The sequence below is a fragment of the Ursus maritimus genome, unplaced genomic scaffold, assembly GCF_017311325.1.
Source record: "Ursus maritimus isolate PB19 unplaced genomic scaffold, ASM1731132v1 scaffold_28, whole genome shotgun sequence".
NCBI classification, from domain to species: Eukaryota; Metazoa; Chordata; class Mammalia; order Carnivora; family Ursidae; genus Ursus; species Ursus maritimus.
In genome coordinates this window covers 14,326,776-14,345,800 of record NW_024425341.1, presented here as the reverse complement: position 1 = coordinate 14,345,800, position 19,025 = coordinate 14,326,776, and the positions used below count along the sequence as shown (strand labels likewise).

The 19,025-nt window shown below is 49.5% G+C and overlaps 1 protein-coding gene and 1 long non-coding RNA gene across 4 annotated transcripts in view; both read left to right on the top strand.

Moving 5' to 3' along the window:
* The window catches only part of LOC121105649, a 101,103-nt gene extending 92,964 nt beyond the window's left edge, over window positions 1-8,139 (top strand). Inside the window, exon 5 of one of the 2 annotated variants that reach the window (XR_005838265.1) lies at window positions 7,622-8,139. This is a non-coding gene — a long non-coding RNA (uncharacterized LOC121105649). Of the gene's footprint in view, window positions 1-4,999; window positions 5,517-7,621 lie in introns of those variants that run through there. The other variant, XR_005838264.1, reaches the window with a different exon arrangement.
* A 281-nt stretch (window positions 8,140-8,420) lies between these two features.
* Window positions 8,421-14,171, top strand: DUSP26 (dual specificity phosphatase 26). Of its 2 annotated transcripts, XM_040643294.1 has the most exons (5): window positions 8,421-8,729; window positions 9,123-9,280; window positions 10,723-11,003; window positions 12,630-12,844; window positions 13,333-14,171. In XM_040643294.1, exons 2-5 carry the CDS (start codon window positions 9,272-9,274, stop codon window positions 13,530-13,532), a joined length of 705 nt encoding a protein of 234 aa, XP_040499228.1. In that variant the 5' UTR covers window positions 8,421-8,729; window positions 9,123-9,271; the 3' UTR covers window positions 13,533-14,171. The 2 variants fall into 2 exon arrangements, with proteins under 2 accessions (XP_040499228.1, XP_040499230.1); XM_040643296.1 differs by lacking the exon at window positions 9,123-9,280 and having other exon boundaries at window positions 8,422-8,729.
* The last annotated feature ends 4,854 nt before the right edge of the window (window positions 14,172-19,025 follow it).

Below are 19,025 nucleotides of genomic sequence, written 5' to 3'. Positions count from 1 at the left end.
AGGAGTCAAACCCTGACAGACTCTTAACTATAGGAAAAAACAGAGGGTTGCTGGAGGGGAGATGGATGGGGAAAGGGGGTGATCGCCATTAAGAAGGGCATATGATATGATGAGCACTGGGTGTTATATGCAACTGATGAATTACTGAACTCTACATCTGAAACTAATGATGTACTATATGTTGGCTAATTGAATTTTAAATTAAAAAATTAATATTTATAAAACAACAGAAAATTATGTGTGTGTGTATATATATATATATATACATATATACATATATATATATATATATATACACACCAACAGGAAATTAGAAATAAATCACATACATATTTATATCAACATATGTTTACACATACACAAATAGAGAGAAAAAACAAATGTGACAAAACATTAACAACTGTTAAATCTAGATGGTGAACAGTATTCATTCCACTATGCTTTTAAATTCTCTTTAAGATTGAAATTTTGTAGCATACAATGTTGATGAGAAAAACACAGAGCAATAGGAAGGAAATCCTCTACACACCAGAAACTGGGAGAGTGTTAAGAGGGGGCTGAAGCCACAGGTCCCACAACAGAGACCACGTGGGCTGTTTTCAACATCTGAGCAGAAACAGCTCCCGCAGGAAACAGTGTGAAGTCAGGAGCTGGGAGTAAATAATCTCCCAACAAAAAGAGCAAGAAATCTGATGCTTATGGAAGTTGAAACAAACATCATCAGGACTTTGGAGGTTGAACTAAACATTCCCAGAAACTTGGTACATGATTGGGATGCTTCAAAGAGCAGTGAAGACCTAGACCGGTCACACACCCCAATTCTAATGGCCCATCATTATCCGCTAGCTCAGGCTGGAAAATGGCCGCAGGGAAGAACGATGAAAACCAAGACTATCTACATCCACATAGGTTGGTGTCTTCACTGACATGACCTTACTATTCCATTGCCTTCATTCGCATAATTTTGCTAACCCAGGTGACTCTTATCCAAGAAAGGAAAAGTTGCAAATAACTTTATAGTTCATCATAGGAATTTAGCAAAAACCCAGCAATTCAAGAAAGCATCAACATATAGTTGACATTTCAAACTCTTTGAACACCTTGTCTCAAAACCCTACCTTGCTGGGGGCGCCTGGGTGGCACAGAGGTTAAGCGTCTGCCTCCGGCTCAGGGCGTGATCCCAGCGTTATGGGATCAAGCCCCACGTCAGGCTCCTCCGCTATGAGCCTGCTTCTTTCTCTCCCACTCCCCCTGCTTGTGTTCCCTCTCTCGCTGGCTGTCTCTATCTCTGTCAAATAAATAAATAAAATCTTTAAAAAAAAAAAAAAACCCTACCTTGCTGTTTCCACAAATCCTAAACCCTTTTTTTTTTTAGATTTTACTTATTTATTTGAGAGAGCAAGTGAACGAGCACGAGTGGAAGCCTGAAGTGGGACTCGATCCCAAGACCCTGAGATCATGACCTGAGCTGAAGGCAGAGGCTTAACTGACTGAGACACCCAGGCACCCCGTGTAAATCCTAAACTCTTATATCATGATAATTGCCCAATTCTAATCAAGTCTGTACATTGAAAGACCTGCCTTAAACCAGAGATCAAAATCTCAATAAATCAGGTTTTGTGGTGAAGCTGTTTGTGAAGTTAGCATTCTCCCTCCCTCTAATAAGCAATAAACAAAGTTTTGTGTTACCAAGAGGTTATTCGGGTACTATTTGGGAAGCCAGCATTCTACAAGAACAAAGAGAAAATCCTATAGCCAACAAAGTAAAAAGGCAGATTACAATAAAGTAATGGCAAGAACACTGAAAAAAAAAAAAAAAAAAGACTTCTCATCAGCAAAAATAAATGCTGGAAGACAATGAAGTAATATCTTTGATGTGCTGAGAAAACATAATTGGAACCGAAATTTCTAAAGTCTAAATTTCTAAAAATATCATTTACAAATGAGAAATTTTTTGACACTGAAGCCCTTAGAAATTACTACTAATAGACCTGGACAAAAAGAAATACTAAATAAGAAAAAATGAACCTAGAAGGGCTAAAAAGGATAAAGAAGCAAGAGTATGCAAAAGAATTGTTAAGATATGCTGGTAAGTCTAAATAAATATTGAATGTGAAAAAAAATTACAATATCAATCATTTTGTGAGTGTTTTCAAAAACCAGCTGGCATTCCCGATTAAAGAGAGCATATTAAAAGCAAGCATTTGATTCTGCTTCTTCCTGAAACCCTACAAAAATGACAGTCAAAGGATTTTCTTCAAACATAAAACCCACCAGAATGAAAAGAACAGGAAATATTTCAGCAGCAACAAAATGTTGGATGCTGAGAAGCAGAAGGCAAGTCAGTTGGGGAATATTGGTGATCGATCTGACTTCACCAAGAGCACCCAAAAGGCCAGGCAGCTGGCAACACGAGGCATCTCTAGAGCTAAGTCTGAATTTGGACGAAACCCACACACTGCCCTGGAAGTCTGTTTAAGATCAACTCCACACATCTCTCACTGCACAGTCAGGCAACGGCTCCTTCCCCACCCCAGCGTGAGACTGGAGGCTTATTCCCTGAAGAAATAAAACAAAGGGTCTCTGGACTGGGGGGACATCAGGCATATTTGAGTATGCCGGTATTGTACTAAAACAGGAGGATGCCCGGGAACCCGGGCTTCCAGAGGCCAAAGGAATTCCCAGCATGAGAGTAAGAAGAGATCCCAGGGTAAGGGCTCAATGCTAGCATAGAGAGCAGCCGGTCTGGACAGGGATAAGTCAGAAAGTTCCAGAAAAGACTTACGGTGGGGGGGGAGTGACACTGGGAAAGTAATTCATATGTTTCCCAAGAGGATATTTAGGCAACTGGGGGAACGTGTGGGGCTGAATTAGTGAGACATCGCTGAAAATTAAGCAAACAATACGCATTAACTGGAGGGAAAACAAAGTTACACGACAAAGGAAAAGTCATAGCAAGCAATGTGGTTCAACTGTGAATAGCAGTTCTATAGTTTTAATATCTTAAACACAGGCTACTTATAAACAAACTTATGACATAGCTATTTCAAAAAAATGTATAGGGAGGGGATGTTGATGTATACTTTGTGCGGGACGGAATAAAGGGGGGGGGAACCCTCAGTGTTCATCATGAGAAATCAATCGGTAATGCCTGAAACTGAAAACTCAAAAAACAGCAATATAAATATACTATTGAGAGAGGTGAAATGAAAGAAATAACCGGCATTTTTCAATACATTTGCTTCCAGGCAGTGGGAAACCAGGAAGGGGAGTGAGGGGAAAGGGGAGGACTCACGTAGAGGGCTCTAGGTCGAGGGGTGCTACTGTTTGACAAGTACTGCAGAAAGCATGGATCTTTATGCATGCTTCGGGACCGATGACCATAGAAACAAAGAAATTTTTCTAAAGCTGGATTCAAAGTTCTGGATCATAATATCAATAAGATGGGAGGAAAAGTATTTCTGAAGGAAATTAAGATAAAAATCTTCATGTAGAGGGTAAAAGGACCAATTAAATGTAGACTTCGTTTAACTTGAAAATTGACAGAGCTCAGTAAGAAGAATAAAAAACACAAGATAAACCGAACCAAAGAAAGGAGACAAGAAGAAAGAGAAAGCACGATAAATTAAAAAAAAAACAAAAAGTAAGATGGCAGAAATTATTTTAAGTAGATCAGTCATCACAATAAATATAAAAAGAGAATCACTATTAAAATACAGATTGGGGCGCCTGGGTGGCTCAGTCATTTTAGTGGCCAACTCTTGATTTCGGCTCAGGTCATGATCTCAGGAACATGAGATCGAGCCCTGCCTCTGGCTTGGAGCTCAGCCTGGAGTCTGCTTGCAGTTCTCTCCCTCTCCCTCTACCCTTCCCCCTGCCTAGTGCTCTCTCTCTCTCTCTCAAATAAATAAATCTTTTTTAAAAATAAAAATAAAATACAGATTGATTTTTTAAACCTACCTATAAACAGTTTATAAGAGCCACACATAAGAAAATAGATATACACGTATTCCAGACAGGAAATTCTTTTTAAAGTCTTAGACAAACTAGCAACTAAAAAAAGTTGTAAATAAAATAGTTTTTTTAAAAAAACCTGTGAATTTTATGTCTCTAATACAACTTGGTACTATCCCAAACAAAATGGACAGAATTTATATGTTGCAGGATTTTTTTCTCCGTCGGTACCCAAGGTGCTTGGTCACACCACTTTGAAGAATGGAGAAGTCGGCCAGACAGAGTGGTGGGCAGCAAAGCAAGGTTTATTGAGCGATAGCAAAGTGATAGTACAAAGCTTCCCAAGCAGGCAGGGGACCTGAAGGGATTGCCATTGGGGTTTCTAAATCTAGGGATTTTTATGGGTTTGTTGGTGGGTTGTTCTAATCTGATTAACCCTTCCTGTGCGGGTCATCCAATCAGGTTTTTGTCATCTATCTATCACATGGAATAGGATGGAGGGCTCTTTCCAGGGTGGTGAGAAATCCTCTTAAGTGTGGTTTCCTCTTAGGGTGGGGTGGGGGGCTTTTCCCTGCTTCCCTGCCTTCCAAATAGCCTTCATCAATTAGACTAAGGAATTAACAAACCCATAATCCTGGGAGATTTTAATCCATTTCTCAAAAGCTGGTAAATTAAGATTAAAAAAATAATAAGGATTTAGAGTATTTTAAAACCTTATATAGGAGGGAAAGACAGAAACTTGCATTCCAAAACAGAGATTAAGTAGCCTCTTCAAGCATGTTTGGGACGTTTGCTAAAAATTGGCCACACAGAAAGCCATTAAGGAAATCTCAACCAATTTCATAGAGCTGACATTTAAGATGAATTCATACGGGCTGTAGAAAAACTGGGAAATTTAGGTATTTTAAAGCACAAGATAAAAATTATGTCATCCCACTTCGTCTGGAGATGACCTCTTTTAATTTTTTGGCATATTTCCTTCCAGTCTTTTTCAAAATGTGTGTTTATACGGGCTTTTCTTTTTCTTCCCTTCTTTTTTTAATAGGCGGATTTGCTGCATATTCCCTTTGTATCCTGTTTTATTTGCACGTAATGTCCTGGTTTATTTCTGCTATAAGGGCAGAGAGTGCTAGCCTGTCCAGCGTTTATTTTCATTCCAAAGTCAGACTAATGGAAGGAATATCTGCTCGGTGTGATAATTTGTGGCTCTTAGGAGAAAGTGAATATTCACAGCGGTAAGATATGTTCACCCTTAGGTAAACCCGGAGGAAAGTGGCTACAGAATGCATTGCAGGAGAGGTGGAGAGGACGTTATTAGAGTTGAAGCAAAGCCGGGTTGTCCCTCTACCAAAAGTACCCACGTGCTTCTTCCCACCCCCAATTCAGAACCAGCAGGAGCCGGGCAGAGGAAATGCTCCCTCACACCCGGACACTCGAGAGGACAGGCCCACCAATCTCACGTGCGAACCTAGGGGAGAGGAGGCGCTAACTAGGGCCGGAGGAAGAAGCCAAAGGACAGGCACTGGGAGAATGGAGATGTAGAAAAAGAAGGAGAGTCAACACAGGGCACCTCAAAGGACATCGAGTCTTCTGCCCCGCCTCCCCTCTCTACACTCCCACCGCTAAATAAAGTCACAATTGTCCATCTTGGGCTACTGGACCCTTCTGATGAAAATGCTGTCTAAACCTGCAGCAGGGGTCGGGGTGGACGAGCCCGGGGTGGACGAGCTTGGGGAGCGATGGGCGTGGCGGCACTTAGCGCGTGGCGGTGGGAGGGAAGTCAGGTCCCCGTGCTTTTGGGGGGTCTTGCGTAGGGGAAACCCGTGCCCTGCAGCAGCCGCGTCCCCAGCCTCTCCCGCCTCTAGCGCGCACACCGGGCGGGTCTTGCCCCTGGCGAGCCACGCCCCCTAAGGGACCAGGACTCAAGGCTGAGCAAGCCTTCCTTCATGTAATTCCTGCGGAATGCCTGACACACGGTAGGTCTTGGTACGTTTTAACTACTGCTATGCTTTTTCTTTAGGTATGCCTACTCGCTACAGTGATTTGAGGCACAGGCTTTGGTTTAAAACAGTCCTGGGTTTAAATCCATGCTCAAATCCCCCTTATTAGCTACTGGGCCGCTGCAGAGTGGATTTACCACCACTCTAAACCTGTTTCCTCAACTGTAAAATGGAATTAATAATACCTACTTTATGGGATTAAATTAGCTGATCTGTGGCCAGCCTGTAGTTAATGGTAGGAGTTAGAATTACCATTTAACAGACGGTTGTTGGTGTCTCTTGGGTTTTTTTTTCCCACTCTACTTCTTCCTCTCTCTCTCTTACTTAAATATTTTGGGGGGAGGGAGGCATTGCTTTTGAGACCGGTTGGAAATCTATTCCTATTTTTCAGTAGCCTCATTTTTCCATCTTAGTTCATCCCAGTATAATGTATCCATTCATGCCTTCTAGTATGGAGGGCAGAGTTTTAAAGAAATATAGAAATAAGTGAAGTTATATGTAGCTCCTGGGTCCTTCGATAGATATCTGTATCAACACAAACAAGGAAAAGACAAAAGAGGGTAGATCCACAAAGGTTTTATAAAGGAAGCGACTCCTCAGCCTCATCTTGAAATATAACCGTTTGGAATTAGATAGCCCTGGGTTTGGACCTGTGTTCTGCCATTGACTAGCTGTGGGTGAATTAACTTATCATCTGGCCAAGGGTCAGTCTCTTCATGTATTCAGTGATGAGAATAAAACCCACCTTAAAGTTGGGTGGGAGTAAATGAGCTGAGAAGTGTGAAAGCCCAAGGAATTGGCAAATAATAAATTATCAATACATGCTGCTTCTATTAGCTTCCAACCTCTCCTGTCCTACCTTCTGCACTCCCTTCTCCCCAGTAACCCTTTCCTCCATCCTCCCTCCCCCTTCATCCTTAATTTAGTTTCGTGTCACTTGGAAACATAATAAATCTCCTAGCTACAAAGAAAAATATAAAGCTGCCTGAGTTGTGGGTTGACCCCTGGTCATTAATAGTCTTCACGAAGATGTTGATCCATGGACAACGTCTGTGGTTACCTGTAAACATCTGCCCATGTTATCCATAGCATGCATTAAAGCATATTTTCCAGCTTTTTGAGAAAAGTGAAATACAGTATTGAAACAGAAGTCTTGCCAAAGCTTGAGATCAAGTTCGCCTACAACATCTTCTCAACCTACCAACCCTAAAGATTCTGTCACTTAAAATGAGGTTTGTCCAATAACATGTGCTTTCACGATTTGACTTGTGACCATTTTTTACTGACTTCTCTGGGGACGACAAATTAAAATTTCAAATTTCCCAGGCCAATCCTTTGTTTTAAATGATGAAAATTTCATTTCTTCATGTAAACCGCCATGCCAAGAAGGCATGGAAAGGAATTGAGTTTGCTTCTCTAGAGAGGAAAAGGCTAGGGGGGGAAATGAATCCTTGCTGGCAGCCTGGAACCTCCTCCTTAGCACAGAACTGACCTGAGGATTGTGTCACTTTGGCCATAAGTACTTTCTCTGACCAGAGATCAAAGCCTCACTCATCACCCCTGCTGGGAACATAGTCAATCCTGACTTCCGCTTACCGTTGCTAATGTCTTCTCATCTGAAACCAGGTCCAACCTGACCTTATCCACTTCCTGCCTCCCTCCTGCAGACAACTCTCCTGGAGTCTGCATCTGCCTGGTTTTCAACAGCATCACCTGATGACCGTCATTGCCTCTGCCACCTCCCCCATCACACCATGAACTGGGGACCGAGGACAGCAGCACCGTCCTTGCTTTTGAAGTGTTGACCGTCTTGGAACTGACAAGGTGATTAGAGGAGAAAAGCAAGTAAAGCTAAATATCACTAACAGGCAGCACAAGTGAACAGGTAGGGGCATGAATTTCTTCCAGAATCAGGAGGAAAGGCGTTCACTCAACTGAGCTGGCAGAAGTGGCTTCCTGATAGAAATCCACTGTGCCTTCTCCGTTGTGTAGGGCCACTGGCTTAGAAGGGTTAAGGACATGAACTTCGAGTTGCCAGGGTCTGAAACTCAGCTCAGTCCATAACTAGAGTGTGGCCTGAGCAAATGACTTCGCCTCCCTGTGCCTCAGTCTCCTCCTCCCTAAAATGGGGACAATGATAATCCTAACTATCTCACAGACCTGTGGTGAGGATAAAATGAGTGAAGAGCTGTGAAACACGTGGTATATAGTAAATACTAATAAGGGCTACCGACCAGTGTTATTAATGACACGGTGTTCTTGAGAGTAAGAAATGGACAAGTGAGGCGCGCCATCGTGTCTGTGTAATTAATGAATGCTGTCTGGGGAGGAGCGAGTGTGTTGAAGGCACCGTCTGGGACGGCTTGTATAATGTCATCCTCAAGCAAAATGCCTTGTAATTGGCGCAGCTCCGAAAACACCCGTCCGCCCGAGCCTGCACGCGAGGCGGGGCTGCTCGGCTGCGTGGTCTGTCTGGTCTGTAAACACCCGCGGGCGAGTCCACGCTGCGTGTCCGCTCGGACCGCCGGGCGTGAGGCTGCGTCTCTGTGTGTCACCGACACACACACACACACACACCGATATGAACCCGGCTTCGACGTGCGTGTCATGGCTTAAAAATAGAGGCTAATCCGTCAGCCGGTCTCGCAGCGGCAGCGGCAGCGGGCGGGGGCGGCGGCGGCGGCGGCGGCGGCGGCAGGAGAGTCATGGCCGTGGCGCTGGCTGCGCCTGCCATCGGCCTCCGGGACTGAGACCCCGCGCCGCGCTCGCACCGAGGTAGAGGGGCTGCGGGGGGGGGTGGCCTCCCCCGCGGCGCCGGGAGGCGCACGGCTGGGGGCTGGGGGGGTGGGGGAGGGAGGGCGCGAGGAGGGGGCGCGGGAGCCGAGCTAGCTGAGCGCCCCAGGGCTCCGTCCCTGCCCCCTCCGCGCCTGGCTGTCTGGGCTGGCCGGGGCTGGGGCGACAGCCATGAACCTGTTACAACCGCCGCGGCGGCCGGGGCGGGGGAAGGGGGCCGCGGACAAGGGCGCCTGAACGCGGCTGATGGGATTGGAGAAGGCCGAGGGGTGTACCCCGGGACAGAATGGGGCTCCTCCAGCCCCGGGGAGACCTAGAGTCTCACCGAGCTCTTCCTACCCCTGGGCTCCTTCCCGCTTCCCCTTTACCATTTAGCATCAGTCACCGGGCAGCAGAACCTATTTCGCGAAACCGTTGTTTGGGAATAAAGTGATGGGGTCTTTAGGCCTGAGGAAACAAGGCAGGAGGATGATGATGACGACGACGACGACGATGATGATGATGATGGTGGTGGTGATGGAGGAATGATGATGGTGATGATGGCGATGGTGGCTATAGGGCTATATTTCTGTGCTCTTTCTGCCCCAGCCTTTGCAAAAATCTCTCTCCCTGAACACCCTAAGATCCAGGCTTGCCTCAGCAGCCCTGGTCCTAATGCCCCTGCTTCCTAAGACCTGTTAGTGAATGGTCTCCCCTGGCCTGGGGGTAGGAGAGCCTGGTCCCTGGCTCACAGGGAGGGATGGGTTCGCAGAGTGTGTGCAGGTCAAAGATGGCCTCTCGCTACTAGACTTTTGGTTGAGGACCAGGAAGGGAGTGGAAGGGGAATCCTTGGGACCAACCCACCCTGCTGATGGGAGAGAGGGAGGAGGAGGAGAGAGGGGGCTCTTGTCACAGTGGCCTCTCTGCCTGAAGGACCCAGGACAAGTCTGAAAGGCTGGCTCTTCTCAGCTCTGCATTTTTGCGCGAGCTCCCACTTTCAGAAAGGCCAGCTGTCCACAGAGAGTCCAGGGCACAGCAGCCAAGCCCCTCACTGCCAACTCCATGGCCCGCATAGGGTCACTTGACTCCAACAGCAACACAGATGGTCATTTCAGTCTCTGAGCCCCTGGGCCTGGCAGGAGCCCTCATCCCTGCCCTTCCTCAGCCCCCAGCCTCCGCCTCTCCCCCACACACCCAGACGCATTACTCCAGCCCTGCTTGACTCAGAAAGCCTCTCAGGGGAGATGATGTTTGATCAATAATTTCTGTATGCTGATCAAAGGAGAGTCCCTTGGCTGTTGGGCACATAGCTTGGCCCCTTCCTCCATTAGCGCATGCCTTCGGCAAGTATTTTTCAAAAACTTACACTTCCTCTTTAGTGCTCTTCCCCACTCACCCCAGCCCCCAACATACACTTCCCATAGCAGGCTTAACCCTGAGGCAGAGGCAGGGCAGGAATGGGTTAAAGCAGCCCATCTCTCTGGCCCTGAGGGAGACGGGCTTGGCATTTGTCATGGCCCCAGCTGCTGCTGTCTTCCTGCTAATTCTCTCTGGATGGGTCCAAAGCCACCCCTATTTCCATCCCAGCTCCCTGGGCTCTCTGCCTGGAGCCCCAGGCAGATGAGACCCAGATTCCGGCTGGCAGGAGCTCCCGCAATGGGCACTGCCACCCAAATATCAACTGTGTGTGTGTGTTTCTGTCTGTGTGTTGGGAGTGGGGGTGGAGTGGTGGAGCAGAAAGCCAGCAGCTGGGCAGCTCCCTGTCCCCGTAAACAAGGACATGTGACTCCCACCTCCTTGCCTGGCTGAGCCAAAGAGCAGAAAGGAGCTGCGGCAGCTTGGAGAGAGTAATTGTGGAGCCCCCACCCCCCCACTGGGGCCGGACTTCCCTTCCCTCCCTTGAGAAGCTTCTCCCCAGGGCCCAGCCCCGTTAGCAAGAAGGGAAGCAGCTGCTCTGGACCTGCTCAGGAGTGTCTCCTTTCCATCCCTCCTCCAGCAACAGCTACCTGGAGACAGACCCATCATCAGTGCACCCACCCCAGCAGCCGCCTCTAAGATGTGCCCCGGCAACTGGCTCTGGGCCTCCATGACTTTTATGGCCCGCTTCTCCCGGAGCGGCTCACGGTCTCCTGTTCGCACTAGAGGGGCCCTGGAGGAGATGCCAGCTGTTCCGCATCCCTTCCTCAACGTCTTTGAGTTGGAGAGGCTCCTCTACACAGGCAAGACCGCCTGTAACCATGCCGATGAGGTCTGGCCGGGCCTCTACCTCGGAGACCAGTATGTACCCGGCAGCCCGGGGTCATGGCTGCACGTGTGTGTGTGTGTGTGTGTGTGTGTGTGTGTACGCATGCAAGAAGAAAGGAGAAGGGTGGTAGGGAGGCGCTGAGTCGTGTTGTTGGTTCCAGGTTGAGGAGGGAGGGGCAGGGGTGCATGGGCAGAGTGGAGGCTGGAGGGTTTGGGCCAGTTGGGACAGGATTATTGACATACCCAACTCTGGAGAGAGAGTCTCTGTTCCGGTAATAACGTCACTCACTTAGCAAAATTAATTATTGAGTGCCGATGCCATGGGGTGGACAGGTGACTCCCCTGACTTTATCTGTTGTGCTGAGATGCTGGCAAAAGGCAGCCACCGGGAGCCAGGAAGTGGGTAGGAAGCCGAAGGGTTGAGCAGGCAAAGCCGCCGCAGCATGCAGAGGTCCTTCAGGATGGCGCCCTGGAGAGAAGAGCACCAGGGAGGAGTGCCCTCCCTTCTGTCTCTCGCGGGCTTCATAGTCTACAAGGGTCTTTCTTTTTTTTTTTAAAGATTTTATTTATTTATTCGACAGAGAGAGAGATAGCCAGCGAGAGAGGGAACACAAGCAGGGGGAGTGGGAGAGGAAGAAGCAGGCTCATAGCGGAGGAGCCTGATGTGGGGCTCGATCTCGTAACGCCGGGATCACGCCCTGAGCCGAAGGCAGACGCTCAACCGCTGTGCCACCCAGGCGCCCCTACAAGGGTCTTTCATGTGCATTTTCTCCCTTAATCTTCACAACAGCCTTGTGAGGTAGGTACCACTGCCCCCAGGTTACAGATGGCAAAACTGAAGCTCAGAGACGTTGTGACTGGCCCAAGGTCACACAGGTCGTAAGTAGCAGAGCCAGGACTTGGAGGTTCAAGTTCAGTGCTCGTTGTACTTGAGGACTTCGCACTGGACAGGGCGATGGCCCGGAGGCGTGGCCGTCTTGCCTGAGAGGCGTCGGCCACTAAGCTGAGGGGGATGGGCCAGAGGAACGTCCGAAGGGGACTTCATAAAACAGGGTCCGTGTGAGCATGGAATAACTGGTAGAACATGAGAAGATTCTGAGTGTCAGAGAGAGTAGAAAGTAACAGGGGACTTAGGTGTGGGAGCAAGGGTCAGAATCCTATCACCTCGAGGTTAGCAGGGACCCAGCTGAGGTCCAAATCCCCCCTGGCACATCCATGCCTACACATTGAGCTCCTCTCTCTGCTTGAATACCCCAGTGACAGGAGAGTCATTCTCTCCCAAGGCATTTCCGTCTTTCTCCAGCTGGATTCCACAGTTAGTACATACTTCCGCACACAACGTACAGAGCCAGTCGATCCTTCCCACAGATCAAGTAAAATCCCGCTGCCTGGAGGACTCTTTCAGTATTTTATGATGGCCATCGTTCGCCCGCCCCATTAGTCTTCTCTTCTCCAGGCAGAACCTCCCCAGTACCCTCAACCCTTGCTCAAGGACGAGACTCCAGGTCGTTGCCCATCTTGGTTCCCCCCTCTGGGTCCTCAGTAAGTACAGCAGAGGCATGGAGCCAGTGACGTCAGCTAGGCAGTGGCCAGGGTGGAGGCCAGGGCTTCCCCAGGGCCTAGCTTCCCCACCCTCCCTTTATCCTCTACTCAATGCAGGGACATAGCTAACAACCGCCGGGAGCTCCGCCGCCTGGGCATCACCCACGTCCTCAATGCGTCACACAGCAGGTGGCGAGGCACGCCCGAGGCCTATGAGGGGCTGGGCATCCGCTACCTGGGTGTCGAGGCCCATGACTCGCCAGCCTTTGACATGAGCATCCACTTCCAGACGGCTGCCGACTTCATCCACCGGGCGCTGAGCCAGCCAGGAGGTAGGAGGGGAAAGCCAGGGGGAGGGAAGGAACCACGGACGTGGAGTTAGGGAAAAGCCGGAGGGTGCAAGGCTGGAGAGATTTGAATGACAGGACAGAACGCTCAGGATCTGATACAAAGGCAAGAAAAACTCTCTCCACTCTTTGTAAAAGGCAGTGCAGGAGAAGAGAAGGAAATAATCCAAAGTGTTAACAGAGCGCCAATGCTAATGCACTCGGAGCGCTCACTGGATCCCTACCGGGTGCTAGACGAGCGCATCGGTCTCCCCGGTAGCCCTTTCCAGGCTCCCGGACAGTAAGCTGCTGCACGGTGTCCATCTTACCCCGTCCAGGCCTCCCAGGGGTCGGCCTTCTTCCTGCCCCCAATCTGCACCCCATCCAGTCTCCGTGCGCACCTGCTTCCCCGTCTTCCTCCTCACCTGGCCCTGTAGCCGCCTCCAGCCCACCACCGACAGTCCCACAGCCGCCTCGCGTGTCTGTCCTCGCAGGGAAGATCCTGGTCCACTGTGCCGTGGGAGTGAGCCGATCCGCCACACTGGTACTGGCCTACCTCATGCTGTATCACCGCCTCACCCTCGTGGAGGCCATCAAGAAAGTCAAAGACCACCGAGGCATCATCCCCAACCGGGGCTTCTTGCGGCAGCTCCTGGCCCTGGACCGCAGGCTGCGGCAGGGTCTGGAGGCATGAGGGGAGGGGAGAGGAGGTCCAGCCAGGTGCATTTGGCCCTGGCTCCCAGCTGGAGAGAGGAGGCCCAGATATCCCATCCTCTCCTGTGGGCAGGAGAGCAAGAGGGCTGGGGCTCCCACCACTGTCGCTATTGGTCGGGAGGGGGTGGGGAGTGAGGTTGGGCGTTGTGCTGGGCACCCAGGAGGGAAGTGACCAGGGAAGGAAGCAGCTAAGCTGTAGGTAGACGGCAGTCCTGGGATTCAGACACCCCAGTGACCCAGAGCCCCTTCCCCCCCCCATTGTGCCCAAGTGTTCCCTTCGCTCACTTATCAAAACAGAAGTGCCATCTCTGTCCTGTGCCCGTGCAAGGAGTCAGGGATGCTGCAAGCACGAACGTGACAGTGTAGATATGTTGTGTAGATGGCGGTGTAGAGACAGACGGTAAAGAGAGAGTGTGGAAAGCTGTGAAACCAGAGGGAGACACTCATAGACTTGTTACTCCAAGCGCAGGAAGAGGAGGCGTGGGAGAATTGGCGCGGTGCCCGCGGGCGCTGGTCGCGGCCAAGAGCTGCAGGGGTGCATGCCTGGGAGTCTTTGGACGATCGCTTGCTTTCTGGCGGCAGGTGTCTGGAGGAAAAATAAAGACGGTGGACAAGACAAGCTCCTGTTGAAGTCATTGACAGCTTGTAGGGGCTCCCCACCTCTCTCCTGGAAACGCCCAGCTTTCAGGGGCTAGCAACAGTTCCTGACTCCCTCATCGTGGTCATAAACCTCCAGGGGTCCTCAGGGGGCGGTACTTTCTCTCAAGTCCAATTTTACTCGGGCCACAAGCGAAATCTTGAAGTGTTATTTCCCGCTACGTCCACACAGGGGCAGCAGAGGACCAGAAACCTGAGGCTTGCAACCCCTTTGTGTAGGAGCGGGGAAGGCACACCCTCCACCTGCCAGGCTTAAAATAGGTCTCTGTTCCCAGCCAAGCTCAGGTGTATAAGAAATATCGCTTTATTGTCAGAAAATGTCCACTTTCTATATCAAGTCCCCATCATGATGGGATAGCAGAATATGAATCTTAAATCAACCCCAGCCCTAAATTCTACATTCAGGGCGTCTGGGCTTTGCCTGGTACCAAGGAATTGGAGGAGAGGGAAAGAGGGGTGGTGTAATTGCTTCCTCTTGTCATCTTTCCAGGTTTGCCTCATTAGAGTGTAACGCAGTCTGCTTAGTAAACTTAGTAAAAATTTAGACTCACTAACCAGAGAGAGCAGTATGGTCTTTCTGTTATCCCAGCTGCCTAAACTGCCAGCCACCGCATCCCTCCTCTTAAAAAAGACAGGTTCCCAGAAGAGAATACCTGCATGAATAGAAGGGGACAGAAAAGAAAGTGAAAAATATGGAGGGGGGGAATCACTTTATAAACCTGAAGAGTCTATCTTACCCCAAAATATAGAAACTCAGAATCTCAAAGCTGGAAGGTGCCTTCCTGGATGATCCATTTCCATCCTCCAACAAGGCATAAATGAATCATCTTTTTAATCAAGCCCCTCCTTGGACACCTTCGATGGTAAGGAATGGGTACATAGCTTCCATGCCCGTTTACCAGCTCTGAATATGAGAAAGCTCTAATATCACATAGGCATTATGCAGTCCCGTTACCGTGGTCGTGACATGAGGCCAAGAGGTCTGTCAGTACCTGGGCTTCCTGGCTCTGAGAGCCTTTGGGCACGTCACTTTGCCTCTTCCCCACCTCGTCACGTGTGAGAGTCTGTCTGCTCCCACAGGGTTGCAAGAGGCTTTTCATTAGCTATGCAATACAGTACTCAGAGCCCAGTCAGTATTTAACAAGTGTTCTTTCTCTTGCCCCATCCCTCCCCGTGGTGTGAAGCCAGCTCTCCTGGCTCTCCTGTGTCCCCTGCTTTCCGCCTAACCGCTCTGATTGTTTCCAAGAGTCTGCATTCGTCCTGTTTCAGGTTTCCTCCCCAGCCTTGCCCACAGTGGCTTCTCCTTCCGTTTGTGGCAAACCAGCGCTGGTCTCGGTGTTTCGAGCAAAATGGAGTCGCCAGGACCTCAAACTTCTAGTGCTGTTGAGGGTTAAGTTTATCTAAGGCCTTCATTAGGAATGTGGATTCTTTTTTTTTTTAAGGTTTTATGTATTTATATGACAGAGAGACAGTCAGCGAGAGAGGGAACACAAGCAGGGGGAGTGGGAGAGGAAGAAGCAGGCTCACAGCAGAGGAGCCCGATGCGGGGCTCGATCCCAGGACCCCAGGATCACGCCCTGAGCCGAAGGCAGATGCTTAACGACTGCGCCACCCGGGCGCCCCAGGAATGTGGATTCTAATTAAAATGCATCGACTCCTTATCAGAACCGTGGGCAGGAGGACTTAAGAATAAGTACAAAAAACCCAGAAGTAACTCAGGCTCTTGAACGAACTTCCTGTTGACCTGACCAGTACGGAGTGCCGTGGCCTTGGCACCTCCTTTGTTCTGGTCCAGTACGTGCATCTCTCACTACTGATGCTCTCTGCAGCATCTTCTAACTTCTAGTAGGAAGGTATAGCTACTGGAGTTGATTTGGCCAAAGATTATCCTCACAGAGCAGGTGAGTTCGAGCCCCACGTGGGGAGGAGATATGCTTAAATAAGTTATAATACAGCTGTATGAGTGCAGGCGGAATGTGCCTCACGCAAATCCCCTAGCATCGTTTCAAGCTGAGTCACTGGAGAACTTACTTCTAACTTCTAGGAGAGAACGTAGAGAACCCTAGCTAGTAAAGTAGATTTGGCCAAAGATCCTCTCAGAGCAGGTTACATGTCCGTATCCTTTCACAAAGCCCTGCAACAGCTCTGGTGAGGCAGTCTTCTGCCTTTACAGATATTAAGATAGTAACTCATTTCATCCTCCCAGGAACCCCATGAAAGGTGTCATTGGCGCTGCTTAAGAACAGGGCAGCTGAGGTGAAATATTTTTCACAAGGACACCCGCGTGGCCCGTGGAAGTGCTAGGGTTCACCCTGGTGTAATCATCCTGTTGCCATGCCTTCCGTCCCTAACTGCACGGCTGAAGGTTGTAAGCGGGCCTGTGTATGCGTGTGTGTTTGCTATGGACGTATACGGTTCCAGGGAGAGAAGGGGTGGGGTCATTGCATGGAATAGATGCTATCCTCCCAAGGGCCCCCCCGGGTTGGGGGCGGGGGACGCTATCCCAGCTTGGTCTTCCTCCCACCTGCCAAAACCCATGCTCAAAGTCCTGACTCCCTAATCCTCTTCTTGGGAGCAGTTGGCCATTTGAACTCAAGCAAAGGACTTGACAATAGACAGGATAAAATGAGCTCTTGTCGCCTGGGTGGCTCAGCCTGTTAAGGGTCTGCCTTTGGCTCAGGTCACGGTCCCAGGGGCTTGGGATCAAGCCCCACATCGGGCTCCTTGCTCAGCGGGGAACCTGATTCTCCCTCTGCCTGCCACTCCCCCTGCTTGTGCTCTTTCTCTCTGACAGATAAATAAATAAAATCTTAAAAAAAAAAAAAAGAGGGGTGCCTGAGTGGCTCAGTCGTTAAGCATCTGCCTTCGGCTTAGGGCGTGATCCCAGGGTCCTGGGATCGAGCCCCGCATAGGTCTCCCTGCTCTGCTGGGAGCCTGCTTCTTCCTCTCCCATTCCCCCTGCCTGTATTCCCTCTCTCGCTGGCTGTCTCTCTCTCTGTCAAATGAATAAATGAAATCTTTGAAAAAAGAAGAAGAAGAAGAAGAAGAAGAAGAAGAAGAAGAAGCAGCCTGAGCTTCCAGCCAGCCAGGCCCTACCCCTGGGGGACAGCGGCCCCATCAGTGTCCTGCTCTGCTCCTGCCCCGGCCTGGGTGATGGGGACTCCAAGCTTTGCGGCAAGCCCCAGAGCCGTCTCTGCGTCTGGGGAGAGGGAGGAATGTTTGCTCGGTCCCTCACCCTGTAACTAATCCCAGCTGAGAAGCTCCACAGGGAGGGGAGCTAAGCGAGACCAGCTGAGCCCCAAGGTAGCAGATGGGACTGGAGCCGGAGAGCATTATGCTGGTGAGCGTTACGCTGGCTGGAGAGGGCCGGGCCTGGCTGCACAGAAAGGCCCCTGCTAGAATAATCTCTTACAGAGAAGGAAGCCTGACGGGGGGAGGGTGAGTATGGTTATGAAGGAAGATAAACCCAAACTGTTGGTTACCAGAGGAGAGGGTGAAATAGGTGATGGGGGGTAAGAATGCACTTGTGATGAACACTGGGTAGCGTACAGAATTGTCAAATCTCTCTATTGTACACCTGAAACTAATATAACACTGTATGTGGAATTAAAACTTTTTAAAAATAATGAAAGAAAGAAAGAAAGAAAGAAAGAAAGAAAAGAAAAGAAAAGAAAAGAAAAGAAAAGAAAGGAAGCAAGCTGTTTATCATAGGTTTCTCTCCCCAGAGCTTTTTTTTGAAGAGGGAGCAAAAGATTCAAAAGTTTAGGGAAGAGCCCTGTTCATACCTTAGTGTCTGGATCCTATAAAAATGTTACTTCGTGTGGCAAGAGGGATTTTGCAGAAGCCTTTAAACTACAGCTTTGTGGAACACCTGGCTGGCTCCGCGGGTGGAACATGTGACTCTTGATCTCGGGGTCGTGAGTTCAAGCCCCACGTTGGGTGTAGAGATTGCTTAAACAAATTAAAAAACAAAAAACACTTTACACTGCAAACTTGCGTGAGGAAATAACACCGGATTGCCTGGTGGGCCCAATCACATGAATCCTGAAAAGCAGAGAACCGTTTCACGCTGCGATGAGAGATTTGATGTGGGGGCCGAACCCCCATTGCTGGCTTAGAGGACAAGGAAGGGGGTCATGAACGAAGGAATGCTGGTGGCTTCTAGAAGCGGGGGAAAAGGCAAGAAAATGGGTTCTCCCCTGATGCTCCAGGAGGGAACACAGCGCTGCAGACAGGGCTTGATTTTAGCCCCATGAGACTCACGTCAGACTTCTGATGGACAAAACTGTAAGATAATAAATTCGCACTGTGTAAGCCATTCCGTTCATGATGATTTGTTACAACAGAAATGGGAAAGGGGTGTAAGCCCCTGGACTCTCCACGAAGACCTTTCCATGTGAACATCTAGCCACTGGTTCAAAATGCCGAGACTAATCTCTACTATGGTGTTGTGGTGGTGTTTGTTTGTTTGGGAGCTGGTGACACATGGTAGAGGGAGAAAGGTGCACGTGGGAAGGGCTCACCCTCAGGGGTAACAAAGTGGCAGCCAGAGAGGGGAACCTGCCAGCAGAGGGCGCTCCGTGCTCTGCGCAATGTGTCAACGCGTGGGAAATGTCCCACAAAATGTGGATTTCTAGCTTCTTTTTAAAAAGTTGAACGGGGCAGTGAGCCTACGTCTCCACATGACAGTGGTAAGTGGGGGCTGCCCCGTTTCGATGAGGTACCACCTGCTGTCCAGTTCATCATGACCCATCACATACGGGTTCTTACACTGAACCTTCTTCTCTTCTTAAGATGATTTGCCTGCAGCCCCTGC